This window comes from Schistocerca nitens, chromosome 9 (assembly GCF_023898315.1).
Source record: "Schistocerca nitens isolate TAMUIC-IGC-003100 chromosome 9, iqSchNite1.1, whole genome shotgun sequence".
In the NCBI taxonomy this organism is placed as follows: domain Eukaryota; kingdom Metazoa; phylum Arthropoda; class Insecta; order Orthoptera; family Acrididae; genus Schistocerca; species Schistocerca nitens.
The window spans coordinates 406,830,852-406,849,647 of NC_064622.1; the positions used below are offsets into that span (position 1 = coordinate 406,830,852).

The window sequence follows — 18,796 nt, forward strand, 5'->3', positions numbered from 1 at the left end:
ATATCCCGAAGTGATTTAAACCCGCAAACCGCCCATCAGAGCGTTGTTTCACCATGTATCAGCTTTATCCTTAATTTATGAGCGTGAGTGTAGTAATAATCTTGCGAGTCATTCTTTTGATATCAGATTCACAGTTAAAAAATCACTGGTTTGGTAGCCGCTTCATGATAGGTACGTGGACATTAGCATTAAGTTGGGTAAGTCTGTTTGCGCCAGTAGCCTGATCTCAAACGAAAGCTTACCACATAAGTATGTCTTGGAGTCAGACTTTCATTCTAAGTGCCCACTGAAGTGATTTGGTATATTCAAATGGTGACCACGTGCTACGCACTTAATATAATACGAGGGTCACTACAAAAAAGACACGCACAATATTTTTTTTTTCAAAAATCACACCTTTATTCTACATCTTTGCTACTTGTGAAAGTCATAGAAACATCCTTCTCGCTTGTGCTCAAATTTAATTTAAACTGTTTCCCAAATTACATTGTCGTAGAGCTCCATCAAGGTGGCTGTTGCATTTGATGTCCGCTTCAATCAACGTGCAGTGTTTTAGTAGTTCAAACGTGCTGGTTCTAACTTATACCATGCAGGTATATCGGTCTTAGTAACGGAGTGGCGTAAGACAGCTGAAAGAGACATTCTGTCTTTCAAGAATGTATCAACATACTTTAAAAGTACCAGAGGTATATGAAATAAACCTGATGTAAAGAAAAAAGCATTGTACAGTTATTTTGGAGTGACTCTTGTATAAGTTAACACACAGCCACTGAGTTCTCATGGCCAGCCGCTGTGGCCGAGCGGTTCCAGGCACTTCAGTCCGGAACTGTGCTGCTGCTGCAGTCGCAGGTTCGAATGCTGCCTCGGGCATGGATGTGTGTGATGTCCATAGGTTACTTAGGTTTAAGCATTCTAAGTCTGGGGGACTGATGACCTCAGATGTTAAGTTCCCTAGAGCTTAGAGCCATTTTTAGTTCTCTTCATGCATTTGCTCACAAAGATGCTGCCTCACCCCCTTACTGCTGAACATGTAATGAGAATGTGTACGTATTTCATGCAGAAATCTGTTAATGCGTCAGGATTGGCCAGAAGGGGAAAGCAGTAGGCACCTGTTGAGGTGAAAAATCAAACATATTTTTAACTGCATGAATGTTTAAAGCCATAAAAAGGAAAGGCAGGCCTAGAGAAGCCGCCGAGACTGAATGGGCTGCCGCTCAAGAGAGCAGGAGATCAGAGCGTCTGCTCAGATCGGAAGCTGCCAGCAGAAGAGACCGGACGGCGTGTCCGCTCCCGGTAGTTGGCCGCGCTCCCACCCCCACTTGACCACCGCCAAGCCTCCCTATTGGTCGGCCAAATCGAAGATGCGCAGTTCGGTAGCGTTATCTCGCCAGCAACACGTGAATTTAGCTGCTGATGGTTCAAATGGTTCAAATGATTTAAATGGCTCTGAGCACTATGGGACTTAACATCTGAGGTCATCAGCCCCCTAGACCTAGAACTACTTAAACCTAAGGACATCACGCACATCCATGCCCGAGGCAGGATTCGAACCTGCGACCGTAGTGCTGATGTTTCAACACGAGAGTTTCAAAGTGATCATGTCCGGTTCTGGGCAACGTGACTGAGACGCTGCAAGTAGCTGCCAGGCAGAAGGCGCTGACGAACATCAAGTGAAAAATAAAAATAAAATGTTTATACTAATAAATCCATTCAGTAACGGCCCCCACTGTACAAATCTTTTGGGAAATAGGTATATGGTTTCTGCACCCCAAGCTTGCCTCCATGTGGTCGTAACTGCACAAATTTGGCTGACGAGACACACACTTGAAGCTTAAAATGTAATTGAAGCCCCTTTAATGACACAGTTGTTTTTCTAGTTCAAATATACGAGGCCTGTTCAGAAAGTAAGCTCCGATTGATTGCCAAATTGAAACCACAGTGAACATCAGAAATGTTTTACTTGTAACAATTAGCTACACCTTTCAGCTACTTCTCTACATAGTCGCCGTTCTGACTTAGACGTTTGTCATAGCGTTGTACCAACTTTTCAATAGCCTCATCATAGAAGGCAGCCGCCAGTGCTTTCCGCCAATTCTCCACGCTGGCCTACACCTCGTTGTTTGTGTCAAAATGTTGTCTTCAAAGACAGCGGTTCATGTGACCAGAGATGAAACTCAGGGGGAGACAATTGCGGACTGTATTGTGGGTAATCTAACATTTCCATTTGAAAACGATGCAGGAGCATCTTCATTGCCCCTGCAGAATGCGGCTGAGAATTGTCTTGAAGACGAAACAGCACGACAGTTATGTAATGTTAGCTGCATAGCTTCAGGCGAAATTTCTCACCAGGCCCTCGTACTTGGCGGCAGACATTATTTTCTAGACATCTTTACGCACACACTGCGAGCTCAGAAATGAGAAGAGCGACGTGATGCTAACTGGGGTTATACTAGAGACACTACCCAACACATCTGTGCAAAGCTTTATCGGATTTTCATAGTCGTTTCCATTTCGCGACCGATCGGAGCTTACTTTCTGAACGCCCCTCGTAGAAGTCGCACTGAAGTAAACTTTTTATTCACATTATCTTACGAGCTCACACATCCCATTTACTATCGGAAAACCACCTTGTACAAATAAGTACATTCAAACTGCATGGCAGTGTGATAAGGACAAGGCGTTATGCCATCGGCATCTGGCCTGCCCCTGTGGCTCAGCACTAAATGTGCTCGGCCGGACGGGATCAAAACGCAGTTCTCAGCGTTGATGACGGTGGTGGCTTGTGGCCGGCTGGACGATATTGAACAGCAGCAGTGCATGCCCAGCTAGATCGCTCAAGCTCGAATCCCGGTCCACCAGGAAGGCAACCAGGAGCAATCAGAAAGCGCAGTCTTCAAATGGTTCAAATGGCTCTGAGCACTATGGGACTTAACTTCTAAGGTCATCAGTCCCCTAGAACTTAGAACTACTTAAACCTAACTAACCTAAGGATATCACACACATCCATGCCCGAGGCAGGATTCGAACCTGCGACCGCAGCGGAAGCGCAGTCTGCTACTTAAACAAGGTCTGGTGGTGGCATCTTGCTGGGTCATTTTGGCTCGAATAATGGCACTGACCTTGCCTAATGACAATCGGCTGGCCAGGACTGAGTGTCCGGATTTTTCTACCCTGGTCCACTAACATTTCTGAGGCAATAGCGGTTTTGCTCATCAATTCAGGGGGTGAGGCCAGACCGTTGAGCAACCACGACACCAGTGGTCCAGTTTTCTCGTCATAACAGCAACTCTACAGCCCCGGTGGTACTGTAATGGGGTCTCTATTTATCCTTTCAGAAGCTCCAGGTGGCGACTACGCGATGTCAGTGTACTGAAAACATATTCTTGTGCCAGTGCACCTACGTAGTTCCTGAGGTATCCCGCAAAAAGTCTACATCTACATACATACTCCGCAAGCCACCATATCGTGCGTGACTGAGGGTACACTGCACTCGCAAAATGAGCGAGAAAAAACAGACGGATGATATGCCTCCGTACGACTTCTAATTTCTCATAGCTCATCTTTGTGGTCCTTATGTGAAGTGCATTTTGGAAGCAGAATAATCGTTCTGCAGTCTCTAAATTTTCTCAGTAGGGTTTCTCGGTAAGAACTTGGCCCTCATCGGGGATTCCTATCTGAGTTCCCAAAGCATCCGTCAGACTTGCATGTTGTTTGGACCGACCGGTAGCAAATCTGACAGCCTGACTCTGAATTCATTCGATGTGTTCCTTTAATCTGATCTAGTGCGGGTCCCAAACACTCGAGCGGAGCTTAAGAATGGGTCGTACTAGTGACCTACATAATGTCTCCTTTATAGATCAACCACACTTTCCTAAATTTCCTCCAATTAACCAATGTCGACCATTCACCTTCCCTAACACAATCCTCACATGCTTGTTACATTTCATGTCGCTTTGCAACGTTATGCCTAGGAATTTAAACAACGTGACCGTGTCAAGCGGGACATTACTAACGCTGTATTCGGACATTACAGGTTTGTTTTTCCTACTCATCTGCGTTAACTTTCATTTTTCTACCTTTAGAGTTAGCTGCCATTCATCCCACAAACTACAAATTTTGTCCTCCTACAGTCACTCAACGAAGCACTTTCCTGTACACCACAGCATCACCAGGAAAAAATCGCAGATTGCTGCTCCCCCTGTCCATCAAATCATTTACGTGTATAAGGAATAATAACGGTCTTATCACACTTCCCTGGAACACTCGTGACGACACCCTTGTCTCTGACGAACACTCGCCGTCGAGGACAACGTACTGGGTTCTAGCCACTCACATATTGGGAACCTATTCCGTACGGTCGTACCTTTGTTAACAGTCTGCCGTGGGGCAATGCGTCAAATGCTTTTCGGACCTATGGGAACATGAAATATGCCTGTTGTCCTTCATCCATAGTCCGAAGGATGGTACAGATGGTTCAAATGGCTCTAAGCACTATGGGACTTAACATTTGAGGTCATCAGTCCCCTAGACTTAGAACTACTTAAACCTAAGCGAAGGACATCACACACAGCCATGCCCGAGGCAGGATTCGAAAAAATGGCTCTGAGCACTATGGGACTCAACTGCTGAGGTCATTAGTCCCCTAGAACTTAGAACTAGTTAAACCTAACTAACCTAAGGACATCACAAACATCCATGCCCGAGGCAGGATTCGAACCTGCGACCGTAGGAGTAGCGCGGTTCCTGACTGAAGCGCCTAGAACCGCTCGGCCACAGCGGCCGGCTCCGCAGATTGAGTTTCGCACGACCGATGCTTTCTAAAACCTGACTATGTGTTCAAGATTACTGTAGCAAACCGATGTTAAGAATATTGGCCTGTAATTTTGGGGGTCCATTCTTTTACCATTCTTTTATACATCCGTCACCCGTTCCTTTTTCCATTCTTTTGGGATTTTGTGCTGTTAAGAGATTCGCAACTGAAACGGAGTTCCAGCCGGACCTGGTGACTTGTTTGTTTCCCACTATTTCAGTTGTTTCTGTACACCAGGGATGCCTATTGGTATGGCTCCATGCAAGAGTCTGAGCGATAGTCAAACGATGGTACGTTTGTACAACACCGTCTTTATGACGTCGTTTTTCTGAATTAGTCACAATGGTCGTCCGCTTCGCCGAGCGGAACAGTGGCGTAACAGATTAAACCAGAAATTACACTCCTGGAAATTGAAATAAGAACACCGTGAATTCATTGTCCCAGGAAGGGGGAACTTTATTGACACATTCCTGGGGTCAGATACATCACATGATCACACTGACAGAACCACAGGCACATAGACACAGGCGACAGAGCATGCACAATGTCGGCACTAGTACAGTGTATATCCACCTTTCGCAGCAATGCAGGCTGCTATTCTCCCATGGAGACGATCGTAGAGATGCTGGATGTAGTCCTGTGGAACGGCTTGCCATGCCATTTCCACCTGGCGCCTCAGTTGGACCAGCGTTCGTGCTGGACGTGCAGACCGCGTGAGACGACGCTTCATCCAGTCCCAAACATGCTCAATGAGGGACAGATCCGGAGATCTTGCTGGCCAGGGTAGTTGACGTACACCTTCTAGAGCACGTTGGGTGGCACGGGATACATGCGGACGTGCATTGTCCTGTTGGAACAGCAAGTTCCCTTGCCGGTCTAGGAATGGTAGAACGATGGGTTCGATGACGGTTTGGATGTACCGTGCACTATTCAGTGTCCCCTCGACGATCACCAGTGGTGTACGGCCAGTGTAGGAGATCGCTCCCCACACCATGATGCCGGGTGTTGGCCCTGTGTGCCTCGGTCGTATGGAGTCCTGATTGTGGCGCTCACCTGCACGGCGCCAAACACGCATACGACCATCATTGGCACCAAGGCAGAAGCGACTCTCATCGCTGAAGACGACACGTCTCCATTCGTCCCTCCATTCACGCCTGTCGCGACACCACTGGAGGCGGGCTGCACGATGTTGGGGCGTGAGCGGAAGACGGCCTAACGGTGTGCGGGACCGTAGCCCAGCTTCATGGAGACAGTTGCGAATGGTCCTCGCCGATACCCCAGGAGCAACAGTGTCCCTAATTTGCTGGGAAGTGGCGGTGCGGTCCCCTACGGCACTGCGTAGGATCCTACGGTCTTGGCGTGCATCCGTGCGTCGCTGCGGTCCGGTCCCAGGTCGACGGGCACGTGCACCTTCCGCCGACCACTGGCGACAACATCGATGTACTGTGGAGACCTCACGCCCCACGTGTTGAGCAATTCGGCGGTACGTCCACCCGGCCTCCCGCATGCCCACTATACGCCCTCGCTCAAAGTCCGTCAACTGCACATACGGTTCACGTCCACGCTGTCGCGGCATGCTACCAGTGTTAAAGACTGCGATGGAGCTCCGTATGCCACGGCAAACTGGCTGACACTGACGGCGGCGGTGCACAAATGCTGCGCAGCTAGCGCCATTCGACGGCCAACACCGCGGTTCCTGGTGTGTCCGCTGTGCCGTGCGTGTGATCATTGCTTGTACAGCCCTCTCGCAGTGTCCGGAGCAAGTATGGTGGGTCTGACACACCGGTGTCAATGTGTTCTTTTTTCCATTTCCAGGAGTGTAGATGTAGCGGATCGTTTAGTAACAGTGCTGATCATACAAAGGAACTGAAATAAGACTGTGTGTGCCCCAGGAGCGGTCCTGGCGAACCGGCTGAGCGAGGTGGACGACTGGACGGTGCTGCTGGTGGAGGCGGGCGGCGACGAGACGGAGATCTCCGACGTGCCGGTGCTGGCCGCCTACCTGCAGCTCAGCAAGCTGGACTGGCAGTACAAGACGGAGCCCCAGGGCACCGCCTGCCTCGGTAAGTCTCCTGCTGCCTGCTCTACTGAGCCAAGAGGTCCCACTGAACGTCTGCCCTAACTCGACCGTCCGTTGCTAGACGGGGACCCTTGTTCCAGAAAGGAATTACTTCGTTACTCTCCATCCCGACTGCATCTGCAGATGTTTGATGTGTATCCAACATGTTTTGCCCTCTATGACTTCTTCTACTACCATGGTAGTTATTCCCAGAGATTTTAACACACGACCAGCCATCCTGTCTCTTCCTCGCAAGGAAAGTGCATGCCCTATGACGCTCAGCAAGACAGGCAAGTATCTGGATAGGCGGTGCGTGGGTCTGCTCCTGTGAACTGCTTCTGCAAATCAGGCCGAGAGTGAAGGAAGCGAGTAGGAGCAGGAGAAGCAAAGCACTTCGGTACTGCAGGTAGCTTTAACACTTTTAACAGAGTAAAAAAAAACAAGCAAATATACTTTGGCTAGGATGAGCACGTAGGTGCGAAGCCGTAGTCTGTGTCTAATCCTGTGAAGTTAGGATGACTTTTCTGTGTAATCTCAACACTAACAAATACTCGTTGCTGTTCAAATTTTAATTCAACGTAACTAACACAACGTCTCAATAGCGAACTAGCCCACTCCGTAGTAGAAGCGATATTTCCAGGCCGTCTGCTCTTGATGAAATGGGCAGAAATCAAGACGGCACTCGCTGAGCCCCACAGCGTCAGCCAGGGGGAGCTGTGGTCGGCGTAGTTAGTCTTCTGGCGTAGTTGCCAACTTACGAGAGCGTGCATCTACGTTGTGGCATGGCAACTATCGGCGCCACAAGAAAATAAATCGTTTACCCCCAAAACAGTGGGCTGAGACATTCGCGTGCAAAACTGCGCGTCGTACCACGAGAGGCATTTGGATAATCACATATTCAAGATCTAAGAGAGGAAAGAAACAAAATATAGATATAACAGCACGAGAAAGACAAATAATTCAATGTAGAGACTTATGTCCCCCTGATTAAAATTATTACATTATCTGAACGACAAACTATTTCTACTGACCTGATAGTGTTGCACAACTATTCAAACTGCAAGTATGGAATTTCAATGAAATGGTTAAAGCAAAGTGGAACAGTATACACCTGACTAAATCCACTTTTTCAAATTAAGCTTCACTTCTGCATTCAAGCAGTCCAGCAGCAAATGCCACCTAATTACATATTCAAACGAGGATTTTGGTATCGCAATATCGTAACCTGCGTTTTGCCAATCGTACTGTAACATAAGCGTATATTTCGATGCGAAACGTTGTCTGTATAGAACAGAGATAAGTCTGGTAACTTAACTTGTGGCTTTCCACATGGTAGTCTTACAAAATCAACGATCCTTATAACGAAGCGCTTACATTACATAAATAAGTACATATCAAGAAACTGGCAGTACTTTTCTGTCCTATTCGATGTATTTTTGGTACTATTTATATCAATATTTTGTTTCTTATAATGTTACTTAAAATCCGTCTTGATTGCAAATTTTTTTTATATTATTCATATGACCGGTTTCGGTTCATTCAGAACCATCTTCAGATCTGATATTTCAGTTACAGGAGTAACCCGTCCAAATCCAGCAACTTTCACATGCTACGTCACATTATGGGGGGGGGGGGGAGGGGACGGCCGCCCTGGCACCAGACACCACCTCAGGACGTGTCGCGGCGGGGAAACTCCTTGACATAGCTGCAGCTACGCGAATTGGCGGCGTGTGAACCGCCGCAGTTCGCGCATCTGCTGGCCACCCCTCGTGGCATGGTGCAACTGCGAGTGTCGTGTGCTGGCACGCACTTCAAGCACGCGAAGGCGATCTTGCAAACATTCGCAGTGTGCAGCAACAGTGGCGTTGGCGTGCGCGAGTGACGGTAACAAAGTGAGCCGTGCCTCGCTGAGCGAGAGGCAGGCGCTTACATACGTCATAGGGTACGCCGCTATTGGCCGCTGCTACCACGTGCTCCACTGTGGCGCCTTCACGTTATACGAGGGCCAGGAGCGCGCGCAGCCAAGGCTTAGGTTCGACGGCTGCAGAGACCTGTAGTGGTAATCGAGGTCCATGCCGTCTAGCGCGGACTCGAAACCCGCGGCACTCGGTACCAGAATGTAGCAGTCTACATCTACATCTACATTTATACTCCGCAAGCCATCCAACGGTGTGTGGCGGAGGGCACTTTACGTGCCACTGTCATTACCTCCCTTTCCTGTTCCAGTCGCGTATGGTTCGCGGGAAGAACGACTGTCCGAAAGCCTCCGTGCGCGCTCTAATCTCTCTAATTTTACATTCGTGATCTCCTCGGGAGGTATAGGTAGGGGGAAGCAATATATTCGATACCTCATCCAGAAACGCACCCTCTCGAAACCTGGCGAGCAAGCTACACCGCGATGCAGAGCGCCTCTCTTGCAGAGTCTGCCACTTGAGTTTGTTAAACATCTCCGTAACGCTATCACGGTTACCAAATAACCCTGTGACGAAACGCGCCGCTCTTCTTTGGATCTTCTCTATCTCCTCCGTCAACCCGATCTGGTACGGATCCCACACTGATGAGCAATACTCAAGTATAGGTCAAACGAGTGTTTTGTAAGCCACCTCCTTTGTTGATGGACTACATTTTCTAAGCACTCTCCCAATGAATCTCAACCTGGTACCCGCCTTACCAACAATTAATTTTATATGATCATTCCACTTCAAATCGTTCCGCACGCACACTCCCAGGTATTTTACAGAAGTAACTGCTACCAGTGTTTGTTCCGCTATCATATAATCATACAATAAAGGATCCTTCTTTCTATGTATTCGCAATACATTACATTTGTCTATGTTAAGGGTCAGTTGCCACTCCCTGCACCAAGTGCCTATCCGCTGCAGATCTTCCTGCATTTCGCTACAATTTTCTAATGCTGCAACATCTCTGTATACTACAGCATCATCCGCGAAAAGCCGCATGGAACTTCCGACACTATCTAATAGGTCATTTATATATATTGTGAAAAGCAATGGTCCCATAACACTCCCCTGTGGCACGCCAGAGGTTACTTTAACGTCTGTAGACGTCTCTCCATTGATAACAACATGCTGTGTTCTGTTTGCTAAAAACTCTTCAATCCAGCCACACAGCTCTTACTTTGTTTATCAGGCGACAGTGCGGAACTGTATCGAACGCCTTCCGGAAGTCAAGAAAAATAGCATCTACCTGGGAGCCTGTATCTAATATTTTCTGGGTCTCATGAACAAATAAAGCGAGTTGGGTCTCACACGATCGCTGTTTCCGGAATCCATGTTGATTCCTACATAGTAGATTCTGGGTTTCCAAAAACAACATGATACTCGAGCAAAAAACATGTTCTAAAATTCTACAACAGATCGACGTCAGAGATATAGGTTTATAGTTTTGCGCATCTGCTCGTCGACCCTTCTTGAAGACTGGGACTACCTGTGCTCTTTTCCAATCATTTGGAACCTTCCGTTCCTCTAGAGACTTGCGGTACACGGCTGTTAGAAGGGGGGCAAGTTCTTTCGCGTACTCTGTGTAGAATCGAATTGGTATCCCGTCAGCTCCAGTGGACTTTCCTCTGTTGAGTGATTCCAGTTGCTTTTCTATTCCTTGGACACTTATTTCGATGTCAGCCATTTTTCCGTTTGTGCGAGGATTTAGAGAAGGAACTGCAGTGCGGTCTTCCTCTGTGAAACAGCTTTGGAAAAAGGTGTTTAGTATTTCAGCTTTACGCGTGTCATCCTCTGTTTCAATGCCATCATCTGCTGCTGTAGTTCAGTCAACCACTCTTCTCCTTCAGTTGCAGTCTCTGTGGCTCAGAACGCTCCCCATGTATGTGAACACCAAACTCTTGGGCTACACTCGTAATATTTTGTCCAGCTTCCCACTGATTCATTCCCAAGTGGAGTCATCCAGATGTTTTCTCCAGGCCATGCTGTAATACAGAATACCACCACAGATGAGCGAAACTGCTTGCTGATTGATACACACTGAGTTTTTCATTGCTTCAGCTGACTCATATTGTGGGTCCAGCACCGTCTGGCACTATAATCTCGCTGGCCTGACGCCATGTGACATTCAACTTTTTCAGCATGACTCGAAGACCCCTCGCAACCCCTCCCGCGCTCTCATTTATTTACACCGAGTTTTTAACTTGTTAGTTTATCTAGGACGTCCAAAAATTCTGCAGAGCGGTATAGATGTGAAGGAGCGTCTTTCCTGTGTACGACGTGCGGCGTGTATTTGCTGTTGCGCAGGGATGAGGAACGGGCGGTGCAACTGGCCGCGCGGCAAGGTGCTGGGCGGCTCGAGCGTGCTCAACTACATGCTGTACGTGCGCGGGAACCACCACGACTACGACGCGTGGGAGGCGGCGGGCAACCCGGGCTGGGGCAGCCGCGACGTGCTGCACTACTTCAAGAAGTCGGAGGACCAGCGCAACCCGTACCTGGCGCGCTCGCCCTTCCACGGCACCGGCGGCTACCTCACCGTACAGGAGGCGCCCTGGCACACGCCGCTCGCCGCCGCCTTCGTCGAGGCGGGCGTCGAGATGGGCTACCACAACCGCGACATCAACGGCGAGTTCCAGACCGGTGCGTATACGCTCACTGCTGGAGTTGTAAAACAGCTGTAGTCTACTGTAGAGCGTCGTAAGTGCAGACTACGGTAGTTCTCCTAGTAGCCTTCGTCAGTTAAGATAGTACCCACATTACCTGTACGTCAGGGGTGTTGCATACCTTTCGGGCGTTACACCATACCGATTAATTTGTTTATGCATGCGATCAGAGTCTTATTAGATTCCCTAAGAAACAGCTAACGGCGAACCGCCTAGAAACTGAGTGAGGATACGTAAAAGGCTGCAAAACCTACGGAACATTTTGGTTCTGCTGTTTATTACTTAAAAATAAACATTATTTGTAGCAAAATTCAAATAGTCCATTTTTAATTCCGGCTTTGTTTGAAAATTATTGATTTCTAATGTGAAACAAAGGGATGCTGTAGAAAAATAAAAACAACACATATTTGTCATATAGCGCTCGTAACCGCAATTTCCGCAAAAAATGATAAAAAAAACGTAAAACAGAAATACGGGTGAGCACAAAGTCTTGCCCTGATTATAACAATTTATTACAGACTAACCGTTTGACATAATAATTTACATTTGATGCCGTTACATAGCTTAGTGTTACTAGTTTTTCTTAAGACCACTTACGTTAGTAAACCTCAACGTGTGCTCCCTTGGTAACTCGGAGAATGTCGAGGCGGTATGCCAGTTCCCGCCAGGTGTTTCATAACATGTGTTCTGTCACAGTACCCACAGCAGCTTGTATCCTAACCTTTGGTTCGTCGACGTCAGCAACTGGCGTGACAAAGGCTCTGTCCTTGATGTAGCCACAGAAAAAAAAGTCGAGGGGCGTAATGTCTGGAGAGGGGAGTAATGTTCGGATCGGAGTATTGGAAGGAACGGTCCAACACCCTGGCATTATGCCCCTTGACTTTCTTTTCTGGGGCTATATCAAGGACGGAGTCTTCGTCACGCCAGTTGGTGACGTCGACGAACTGAAGGCTAGGATACAACCTGCTGTGGGTACTGTGACAGAACACATATTACGAAACATCTGGCGGGAACTGGAATACCGCCTCGACATTCTCCTGATTTAGGTTTTCCGTGATTTCCCTAAATCGCTTCAGGCAAATGCCGGGATGGTTCCTTTGAAAGGGCACGGCCGATTTCCTTCCCCATCCTTCCCTCACCCGAGCTTGCGCTCCGTCTCTAATGACCTCGTTGTCGACGGGACGTTAAACACTAATCTCCTCCTCCTCCTTTGTAACTATTGCATTATTTATTTATTTTGCTACATGTTTCGAGGGAGTATCTCATCTTCAGGCTCAATGGCATTACAAAAACAATTTCACGATAAGATTATACTGACGCTACATAGTCTTTTCATAAATGCTGTGGTTATCCTGTGGAAGAAGAGGAAACTTAGTAAGAGACGATGTCGCTTTGGAACCTGGACTGATGTTTGGATGAAAATGTTTTGTAACAGTCACTCACTTTGTTCTTCTGGCGTGGCATTCTCGTTGTAATGAGCTGAGGTGTTCCCATTTCCGTGGCTCATCACAATGAGAATGTCACGCCAGAAGAACAAAGCGAGTGACTGTTACAAAACATTTTCATGCAAACATCAGTACAGCTTCCAAAGCGACATCGTCTCTTACTAAGTTTCCTCTTCTTCCACAGGATAACCACAGCATTTACGAAAAGACTATGTAACGTCAGTATAATCTGATCGTGAAATTGTTTTTGTAGTGCCATTTAGCCTGAAGATGAGATATTTCCTCGAAACATGTAGCAAAATAAATAAATAATACAATAGTTAACAAAGATTGTGACTGGTAGCGGTAATTTCAAAATACCAGTGCACCTCGTTTTGCGCTAAAGACAACATTTGTGTGGAGTAACGAATGTCATTTTTCCTTCTGGTATTGTAATTAAGTACCTTATATTCCTTTTGAACTGTAGTGAATTATTTTTAACCAACTTCATGAGGAAGTAAAAACACTGTGAAGCAGTGACCAGAACGTCCAACTCCTTACAGAGATCTCTACAAAATGATCGTGGGTGAGCACGAAATACTATTCTCACAGCACATTTTTGCGCAATGCAAATTTTCTTTATAAAAGATGAGTTACCCCAGAACATTATCCCATATGACATTATTGAATGAAAATATGCAAAATACGTCAACTTAAAAATTTTGGAGAGTGATGTCAGCAGTGGAACAGGTCGGTAATTAGTAACATTTCTCTTATCACCTCCTTTAAATAGAGGTTTAACAAAGGCATATTTCAGTCTCTCTGGAAAAATGACTTGAGTTTGTGATGCATTACATATTTCAGATAAGACTGGGCTTATTACATGGGAACAGATCAGATTTTTAGTTCTCTATTAGAAACACCATCAAAGCCAGATAAGCTTTTATTTTTTCTTAATTTCAGAAGGAGAAGTTTGTGATATATTCATATGACTGAATTTTATGGAAGTTACATTTTCAATATACTGCTGCGATTTTGCTCTTGAACTGTTCGTCCCTATGTTTTCTATTAAATTTAAGAAATGATTAATCAGTGCAGTATTTATAGCCCTTCCATTCAGTTCAATAGTGCTGCTGTGTTTTTCTGTGGTTGGTTGTCCTGCCTCTTGCTTCACTACGTTCAATATTACCTTGAGTCTGTTGTTGAAAGTACTGATTTCTGACATTTTGTGCATGTTATTTGTTTTTTAAATAACCTTTCATAGTAATTTTGAGTATTTTATAGTGTGCCATTACTGCAGAATCCCTACTTGTTCTAGCAAAGAGATACATTTCCCTTTTCCTTTCACATCATACTTTGATCTTTCTAGTGATCCATCGTTTTTTTACCTGGTTGTTTTGTGTACTTTCTGACTAGCTTATGCAGAAAGCTAATAATGATTTGAATTTATCATAGAATAGATTAAATTTTATGTTACCATTTGGTTCATTATAAATTACATCCCATGTAAACTATTCTTAAAAATAGCTTATGCAGAAAGTTATTTTCAAACAGTGATATGAATTTATCATGGAATAGGTTAAACTTTATGGTTCATTATAAATCACATCTCATGCCATCTCCTGTAAACTACTCTTAAAAACATTTTTTCTGATGTCGTTAATTATTCAAACTGATTTCCACAGAGGGATATCTGTACTGTAAGGAGCTATGTTGTTTATCCTAACTAACTGTGCATCATTTTCAGAGAGACCATGGGTAAACAGTTATTTTCTTACTTTCAGCTTCATCAAAGAAAACACTATTAATCAGGGTCCTGCTGTCTTTATCCACCTGTGTAGGAAAGTTAATTACTGACATCAAATTGTAGGATCCAAATAAGACTTTCATATCATCTTTTCTATCAGAATCCTTCATAAATTATGCATTGAAGTCGCCCATCACTTTTTACACATTACAAAATTAGGAGTTCTTCTATGGAATAGAAGGAATTGTTAAGAAGAAACTGCTTCAGTTTTATTTAAAAATAAACTTTACTCTCTGTCTGACATTTTATGTCATTGTCAAGATGTCAAAATTTTGGTGACAAAATTGTGCAGTCCTTTTTGTGCTACAGACGATGTTACTATGGAGTAATAAATGTAATTTTTTGTTCTGGTATTCTAATTATGTACACAATTGTTCCTTTTAAACTGCAGTGGATTATTTACAAAAAACTTCATTGTGAGGCAACATCAAAACGCTTAAATTGATGTCTACAAGATGAGCCTACTTGAGTAACAAATATTATTCCCAGAGCACACTGTTGAGTAGTGAAATCTGTTTTTCTTAAAGTTGAGTTATCCCAGATACAACAGACACCATAGATCTTTGAGAGAGCGCAGCAAAACTTGATGCGCCATTGCCATGCGTGCATTGAGATTGACGGTCATCACTTTGAGCAATTACTATGAGCTATGCTGTCGTTATGCGGTGTACATGTCCATAACAAATATATGCGTTTTAAACCATTGGTTCCCTGCTCAATATGATCGGTTGTCGACCCAGTCAACTGATCCACTTTGACCCAGAAGGTTTGAGACAGCCTGTTGATGTACTTGTGTGATGTAGCGACTTTAGAAGTTTCTTCGCATCTAGAAAATGCTGATAGAACTTTGAAGATCCCACATTATAGTTTATTATAACAAGAATTCACCTTCAACAGATTTCACCGAAGGTTGTTTGGTTTAGTTGTGAAACTCGGTCGCACCATAAATACATCTGTCCCTTCAATTTATGAAAATGAAGCGGTGAAACAATTGATTTCTAAACCCACTGTTTTCTCTTTCGCTCGGGTTTTCTACACGCTCTGGCTAAAAACATGACAAACTTAAGAATACGAAATTGAAAAGCATGCAATATGATATACAAAAAATCCAGTTACTCTGCTCTTCACCTACATCTTCCGGATATTAATTTCTCATCGCAGTTAGAAACCATGTATTTACCCCACAGAACAGCAAGTAAATGAAGTGCTCTGCCCATATTACAGTACGGAAGCACAGAACAACAGTATCGATGCAGTCAGTGAACGGCAATTACGTGAAACTGTAGCACAAAAATCAGTGTCTTATTTGTTCGAAACGAGAATATCACTTGACATTATTTTTATATGCACAAAGACCTCTAACAAATACACTGACAGGACATTTTAATCTCAACTCACTCGGAACCGTAACGTCACCGCCAAGATATTTGTTTACACAGGGATTATAAAGAACTGCGAGAGACTAATTAGAGAACGTTATGCTCGCGTAATATGTTACACTGCATTTCCTCTAATGGAATGTAGTCGAAGTAAGTCGGGTGATGTTGAGGGTATTAGATTAGGAAATGAGACACTTAAAGTAGTAAAGGAGTTTTGCTATTTGGGGAGCAAAATAACCGATGATGGTCGAAGTAGAGAGGATATAAAATGTAGACTGGCAATGGCAAGGAAAGCGTTTCTGAAGAAGAGAAATTTGTTAACATCGAGTATAGATTTAAGTGTCAGGAAGCCTTTTCTGAAAGTATTTGTATGGAGTGTAGCCATGTATGGAAGTGAAACATGGACGATAAATAGTTTGGACAAGAAGAGAATAGAAGCTTTCGAAATGTGGTGCTACAGAAGAATGCTGAAGATTAGATGGGTAGATCACATAACTAATGAGGAGGTACTGAATCGGATTGGGGAGAAGAGGAGTTTGTGGCACAACTTGACCAGAAGAAGGGATCGGTTGGTAGGACATGTTCTGAGGCATCAAGGGATCACCAATTTAGTATTGGAGGGCAGCGTGGAGGGTAAAAATCGTAGGGGGAGACCAAGAGATGCATACACTAAGCAGATTCAGAAGGATGTAGGTTGCAGTAGGTACTGGGAGATGAAGAAGCTTGCACAGGATAGAGTATCATGGAGAGCTGCATCAAACCAGTCTCAGGACTGAAGACCACAACAACAACAACAACATTTCCTCTACATATGATAAGAGGAATGATACATCAAATAGACAATAAATAGATAAACAATGTAACATTAAAACAAGTAGCCAATATACTCACACGACACTGATACTCATTATTTTACGTAATGCATAACGGCATAGTTTTTAGAAGTGTGATATGAAGATGTCCCACTGTGAAATAAGCGCTGCAACAGTGACCTCATAATAATATTTCCTTACAAGAAAAAAAAAGAACAGCAGAACCAAAAAGAAAATAAAGGGTAGGAACAACAATGGCGTGAATCTTCTTTCGGCATACAGCTGTACAGAAACTAGTATAAATTAAAATTTTATGTAAAAAAATGTGAAATACACACAGCAAGATTTCATGTACTGTCTTGAAGCTTCAGTCTCAGTTTTTCAGTAACCAAGCAAATCACTATGAATATTCGCTCCTCTTCGATATGATTCTCTACTGATTTGTAAAGCGCATACACGATCTTGGTGCGACATTGTAGTGGCCTCTGTCGTTAATTTCAGATACGTTTATCAGGAATATAACTTAGGTAACTTTCACAGTTTCATAGCAGAAATTCAATTTCCTTCCAGACAGTTTCAAAGCAGAAATTCAATTTCCTTCCAAATGTCTGGTTGAGCCACTTTCGAGATTAGTAACAACCCATTACGCAGTGAAAGTTCCCATTAAGCGTCGAAAACGAATTTTTCACTTTTGCACTTATTTCTAATTTTCTGGCTTATTCAAACTGAGTTCCAGACCGGGAGTAGAACCCGGAACAGCCATTACTCGCACCCCGCGAGAAGCAAATGTGCTGGGTTCGAGCCTAAATTCCGTTGGAACTACTGATAGCATTGGGAGAGCAAGCCATGACAAAACTCCTCCATCTGGTGAGCAAGATATATGAAACAGGCAAAATACCCCCAGGATTCAACAAGAACTTAGTAATTCCAATTTCAAAGAAAGCATGCGCTGACAGGTGTGAACATTATCGAACTGTCAGTTTAATAAATCACGGTTGCAAAATAGTAACACGAATTATTTACAGAGGAATGGAAAAAGTGGTAGAAGCCGATCCCGTGAAAGTTCAGTCTGGATATCGTAGAAATGTAGGAACACACGAGACAATACTGTCCCATCAACTTATCTTATAAGATAGATTAAGGAAAGGCAAACTTACGTTGATAGCATTTGCCGACTTAGAGAAAGCTTTTGACAATGTTGTTGGAACACTCTCTTTCAAATTCTGAAGGTAGAATGGGCAAGATACAGGGAGCGTAAGGCTATTTACAACTTGTACACAAACAGGACGACAGTTATAAGACTCAAGGGGCATGTAAGGGAAGCAGCGGTTGAGAAAGAAATGAGACAGGGTTGTAGCCTATCCTCTGTCTTAATGAATATGTGTATCGAGCAAGCAATTAAAAAAATAAAATAGAAATAAAAATAAAAATTTGGAATGCGAATTAAAGTCCAGGGAGAAGGGATAAATACTTTGAAGTTTTGCCGATGACAATGTAATTCTCTCAGAAACAGCAAAAGGACTTTTCGAGCAGTTGAACGGAATGGACAGTGCCTTGAAAGATGGACATTGACAAAAGCAAAACAAGGATAATTGCATGTAGTCGAGGAATTTGTGGCAAAACTTGTCTAGAAGAAGGAATCGGTTGGTAGCGCATGTTCTGAGGCATCAAGGGATCACCAATTTAGTATTGGCGGGGAGCGCGGAGGTTAAAAATCGTTTGAGGGAGACCAAGAGATGAATACAGTAAGCAGACGCAGAGGGATGTAGGTTGCAGTAGTTTCTTGAAGATGAAGAGGTTTGCACATGATAGATTAGCATGGAGAGCCACATCAAACCAGTCTTCGGAATGAGGACCACAACAGCAGAAAAAGCTGGAACA

At 44.5% G+C, this 18,796-nt stretch overlaps 1 protein-coding gene across 1 annotated transcript in view; it reads left to right on the top strand.

Moving 5' to 3' along the window:
• Nucleotides 1-18,796, top strand: part of LOC126203587 (glucose dehydrogenase [FAD, quinone]-like) — a 290,286-nt gene that overhangs the window by 237,834 nt on the left and 33,656 nt on the right. The window contains exons 3-4 of the mRNA XM_049937948.1: nt 6,703-6,873; nt 11,135-11,470. Of these exons, the coding sequence (XP_049793905.1) occupies nt 6,703-6,873; nt 11,135-11,470 (507 nt within the window). The remainder of the gene's footprint in view (nt 1-6,702; nt 6,874-11,134; nt 11,471-18,796) is intronic.